The sequence below is a fragment of the Crocodylus porosus genome, unplaced genomic scaffold (assembly GCF_001723895.1).
Source record: "Crocodylus porosus isolate Cpor-Errol unplaced genomic scaffold, CroPor_comp1, whole genome shotgun sequence".
Lineage (NCBI taxonomy): Eukaryota > Metazoa > Chordata > Crocodylia > Crocodylidae > Crocodylus > Crocodylus porosus.
This window is the reverse complement of record NW_017728917.1, coordinates 24,665,137-24,670,905: the sequence shown is the minus strand read 5'-3', so window position 1 is coordinate 24,670,905 and position 5,769 is coordinate 24,665,137. Positions and strand designations below refer to the sequence as shown.

The 5,769-nt window shown below is 43.8% G+C and overlaps 1 protein-coding gene across 1 annotated transcript in view; it reads right to left on the bottom strand.

The window, feature by feature from the left end:
• DCP1A (decapping mRNA 1A) overlaps positions 1–5,769 on the bottom strand; it is a 73,300-nt gene that overhangs the window by 22,431 nt on the left and 45,100 nt on the right. The window contains exon 6 of the mRNA XM_019536924.1: positions 748–870. Coding sequence (XP_019392469.1) covers positions 748–870 — 123 coding nt within the window. The remainder of the gene's footprint in view (positions 1–747; positions 871–5,769) is intronic.

Here is a 5,769-nt window from a genome sequence, read left to right as displayed (position 1 = left end):
ATTTCATAGACATTAGGGCTGGAAGGGACCTCGGGAGATCATCGAGTCCAGCCCCCTGCCCAAAGGGCAGGAAGTCAGCTGGGGTCATAGGATCTAATGAGCCTGCTCATTAGACTACTACTCAGCAAGGTAAATTAGGGTATGAAGAGTTCCCTGCTGTGTCTGGTATCTACACTGGCACATCAACACCAGTTTGGTTATCTCTGCATGGCAGTCTGCAGTACAGACTCATTCTTAGGTTCCTAAGGACTCAAGACACTGACGAAGACTTATGCTCTTATTTCCACTTAAATGCTTTTGAAAATTTTAGACAAAAGCCAACATGTTGAACATTAGAAAAATCCAGGCTATGCTGTATATCACTAGCGCAGGGGCAGGCAATTACTTTGGCTAGAAGCCCACTTAATGAGGTTTGGTGAGCTTTTGAGGGTGGCATGAGTAGCCCCTGCCCCTTGGTCACCATCTTGGGACTAGAAGTCCCACTCCTAACCCCTGATCTTTGCCACCAGAAGCCCCTGCACTAGAGGGATGAGAAATAAAGAAACACAGATAGTCACATTGAGGTTAGGGACACATCTACTTAAAAACTATTTAAAACTAGAAAGTAAACACACTTTCTGTAGATAATGCTGCAAAAGTACTGGAATTAAAAACAGAGCTTATTGTATTCATATTCCCAAAACAGTATTAATAAGTTAGAGTTGCACAAAAGAATCAGCACATTGCTCAGGTTTGGATTGAACATACCTGGTCTTGTACTTGTAACACTGAAGACATTTGTTCTGAAGTCTCTAGGTTTTCCAGCTTTGCAGGATTTGCATTTTGTTGCGTTCCAGAGTTTGATATAATATTTATGTCATTGATTTGATTCTAAAAAAGGGACATAGTGCATGAATATACCCATTTCCAATTTTTTCACAGTGACTACTACAATTCCATCTGCACTTGCTTTTCATTTGTCTTGTAAACAATGAACAGCAAGTTGATTTGTCTAAGTTTTAGGTTATAACACGATATTAAGACATCCACCACCTGGAATCTACTAGCCATGCTCACAAGTGTCTTGCTGTTTAATTATCAAAAACATAACAGAAATTTTGCTCCATATTATCTGCATTTAGAAACAAATCCAATGTATAAAAATGATGCGGGTTTACAGGATTACATGTTTCCCTTAATTTATGCAGGCTCTGTATATGGAAATTCATTGTTCTGAGATGAACATTTTTAGGCCCATAATTCGTTAGACGTGAGGTAAATTCGCTCTTATGTGATCGGTATAGGTGTCACCCCCTGAAGCAGTTGTCTGGGGGGGAGGGGAAAGGGCCGTGGTGCGGGGGCCCCACTCACCCCGGCCCCTGCTGCAGCGGCCCTGGGAGTGGCCAGCGTCAGCAGCCTGCAGCCACTGGGCTGCACCATGCTCCATCTGTCCCCCTGTGCCCGTGCTCCTCCTGTCCCCACTCTCCCCAGCTCCTGAGCTGCGCCATTCCCTGGTGCAGGCAGCTACTCCGAGGGCCACTGCAGCAGGGGCTGGGGTGAATGAGAAGAAGCGGAGCCCTGGGCTGCACTGGGTGCGGTACTCATCTCAGCCCCTACTGCAGCGGCCCTGGGAGTAGCCAGCGCCAGCTGGGGAGGTGTGCACCTCTTACTGCTCCGTGCCCTGTGGGAGGGCTGCAGGCTGAGAGGCTCTTTCTGGGAGACGTGCACCCAGATCTGCACGAGGGACAGCAGGAGGCTGCCAGTGCAGGCTGGAGACAGCGGGGCGCAGTGGCAGCCTGCTGTTGTTCTGCGTGCAGATCTGGGGCAACCCCCGCTCCCAGCCTGCAGCTCTCCCATCAGTCATAGAGTAGCAAGAGGTGCCTCCTCCTGCTCCACCCGCACCTGTTGACGGTTCCCTCTGCAGCTGGTGTGGGCGGCTCCTGGGGTGGAGCCCAGGCATGGGGGGGACAGGCAGAGCAAGGTGCAGCCCAGCAGCTGCAGGCAGCTGGTGCTGGCAGCTCCCAAGACTGCTGCAGTCAGGGCTGGGGTGAATGCCACTCCGTTCCCTCTGCTTTACTTCCTTGTGGAGCCCTGGGAGTGGCACCTTTCCCCCCACCCCTTCCCTAGTCCCAGCTTCCCTCCCTCCCTCACTGCCATGGGAACCTATCCCTATTTGTTGCATTATAAAGTGGGTTCACTTTATGTGAATTCAATTTATGCGCTGTTCTTTGGGAACATACGTACCGCATAAAAATCAAGGGAAACCTGTATGTTTTTTATAAACACCATAGCTGTGAATGATAAAATTTGCTACGCGCTGTTATTGCAAGAACTCTAACTAAATACCTATAAGAATACTTTGCTTATATACTGCAGAGTTAAGCTAAAAATGACCTATGCATTGGACTCAGTTTTCTCTACTGTCATGGTTCAGTTGTGTGCATGCATTTATGGAGTAACAAGTTAAAACTGTAACAGTGCAAAGTAAGATGACCAAAGCAAACAGAGAACCATCTGAAATAGAAGAACTCATGGTATTTACAGATCAAGCAAGCATATTAACTGTATGCCATAAGAAAAATGAGCCAGCTTCAAGATGCAAAAGACTTTTCACTTCAGTACTGTTTGAGACATCCATTAAGAAGAGCTGAAATCAACAGGGAAACTTACTGTTAGAACTTCAGCTTATGCTAAAATATCTCTGAACACCAGCATCAAGTTACATCAACACAATAATAGGTAGGTACCTACTGAAATCATGATTTCAGTGATTTTCACAGAAACCACAATTTTGCTGTGGGCAGGACCCACAAAAAAAGTGCACGTCTGTGCTTTTGGCAGACTCCCTGGTTAAAAAAAACAAAATCCCAAGCCCCCCTACTGAAAATAAAATGCTAGCTCCCTCTGGGAAGCCAGCAGTCCTTGTGGCCATTATGGCCCAGTTACACAACCCATGACAGAGAAGTGTGGCTGCTGACATGGCAACACGGTTGGCACCCCTGCCCCTCACCACTGCAAGGGCTGTCCATCATATAGCCCTGCCCTTTGGCAATCAGTGGTGAGGGGCAGGGTCACATGACAGACAGCCCTCGCAGCCAGTCAGTGACAAGGCACAGGGCTAATGGGGCCTGTTGGCTAATCAGAGGCATGGGGAGGCCTGCTGTACTCCACCTGCAAAAAAAGGCTCCCAGAGCCTGCCCATGAAATCAGACAGCAGCCACCTCGACTTCAGTAGACCCTAGGAATAGATGTTGTTACCAGATTTACAGCTGCACCAGTTAAGTAAATTACATTCTACACCACTGCCAGAGGTTTTAATTTCTTCCCATAGTAAGACGCACAAGATGCAATGATTTTTTGTTTTAGTCAATAATAAATGCTAAAATAAAGAGCCACAAGAACAAGACTGCTTGTTTAGACTCAGTGGAATTTCCATCCATTCACATCCGCTTCTAATATTAAGGAAATAACATGCCTTGGCCCTGAAATACTCAACAGTTTTGTGGCTTACATCTTGATTTGTTTTTCTTTCAAAGTACAGGCTGAAATATGCTGCACTGTCTTCCTTAAACAGAAATACCATAAAAAACACTCACTCGATATATAAAAAAAGCCCCTCTCAGTGCATTCATTTTCACATATGGACTTGATGTAGGGAGTGCTTGGAGGATTAAACTGATTTAGAAGCCTAGATTAAACCACTCAGGCCTTTATCAATCTCTTTCCAGTTCTCTCTCCCTTTCCCTCTCCCCCCTCTTCTCATGCTGACTCTCTGCCAGTCTCATGTGGGCTGCACGCAAGGATTACTGTATGATCCATCTGGAATGTACCAGGAAGATAAGTACTTTCTGCTCTTAAACACTAAAATACAAATTCATGTGTAATTATTAACTTCAGTGCCCTAGAATAACTTTAAAGGAACAGAATAGGCAATTTATTTGACAAAACTATGTTTACAGCAAATATGTTTATTCAAATAATACAACTTCATTACAGAAAATACTTGGATACACCAAACAGAAACAATCTATTATTAAATGTTTAGTATTAAAGTCAATCTCTGATGAGATTTGTTAATCAAGTTGGTTTGCTTATTTTTTTTGATCACACTTGGTTATTTCTTCCTCTGGAATAGATGTTTCTCAATTAGGGGAAATATTACAGAATCATAAGTCAAGAGGGAAAAGTTCACAGCATTGCCTTTAGCTCTGGATTTGCTTGATAGCTTGACACTTACATCACACAAGGCAACAGAACTAGAAAGACTGGGATTTGAATTCCTTTCTAATACCTTTCAAAGAAGAGAGGCAAATAAGCTGCATCTAGAATAGCTGCTCCATTTCAGGCTCAGCCCTTGTCTGGACTGCCTGACAAGAGAAGCAGAATTTTACTGGCTATTTTGGAATTTTTACACCACTGCTGTTGCCCAGCTTCCTACCTGCCTGCAGAGCTCCCCCTGAAGACACTGAGGAACTTCAATTATTCCCAGGAGGTTTTCAGTACTGTCTCATAGACAGGATCTCTAACAATGAAGACGGAACTGCAGTTGGAATAGGTAGTAGATTAGAATAAACTTTCCAAATCACTTCTAAGAACCATCTGTTGGAAGGAATGTTGTTTGATGCTGCAAGGAAGGGGGGAAATAACCCTAAAACAACTGCCCCATCCCCTTAAATAAGGCAGTCATCCCAAGGTTTAAACAGTGAGTTCTTGTACATTTTCTCAAAGGTATTATTTGTTAAGGTTCATTTTTCTGAACCAAATACTGGCATTATTATTGGGCATATATGCTCTTTCAATAATGTCAATACTCATAAAATTAGAAGTGGTTATTTGCACACGTGTATCACAAAAACTCAGATTTCACAGAGTGGATCATAAATGATGCAATGGATTTTGGGGAATGGGCTTAATAAATATACAACTACCTTGACCGACTAGCTTCCCTACTGTTCCAGAGTATGGAAGCAAGAGCCACAGTGGCTGGTGCAGAACAATATTTGAAGATGGGGAAGAGAAGGCAATTTTCCTATTCAGCTGTCCGCTGCTGTTTGCTTTGGTACTGTGGCTATGTGTATAAATTTGATTCTCTGACCTACCAGCATATTGGGTAATATAATTAAACTTTAAAAAATATCTTCCAGAATAAGTATTTAAAATGACCTGACAAAAGGTGCTAGATTCACATCCCCAGAAACAAGTCAAGTATTAATAATCATAATACACAGGATGGCCAGTGTAAGCTTCCCTTGAAAAATGTCACCATTTTGTTTCCAAGCTGACCTCCTTTAGAGGTAGAAGGATGGCTCATCCAAACTCTGGCCTCTTTTTTTTTTTTTTTATTTAGCAGCTTCTGCAAAGTGTCAATACTATTAATGCACAGTTTTTGTTTGTTTGGTTTTCTTTAAAAAAGTAATGAGCCCTGAACAAGGCCTTTTCATCAAACAGAATGACGTAAGCTGAGTTGTTATATCGCTTTCAGGACAGAATCCCTTACCACTCTTTTTATGCTGTTGTGTCTTGGAAATTTAGTTTCATAGATTTCATAAACATTAGGGCTGCAAGGGACTTTGGAAGATCGAGTCCAACCCCCACCCAAAGGCCAGGAAGTCAGCTGGGGTCATAGGATCCCAGCAAGATAAGCATCCAATTTACTCTTGAAGGTGTTCAATGTAGGTGCTTGTGAAGGTTCGATCTTGTCATCCCCTGGAGCACTCTGGTGAACAGACGTTCCCCCAGATCCTGGTGGTCACCCCTGATAAGCTTATAGGGGGCCATCAGATCACCCCT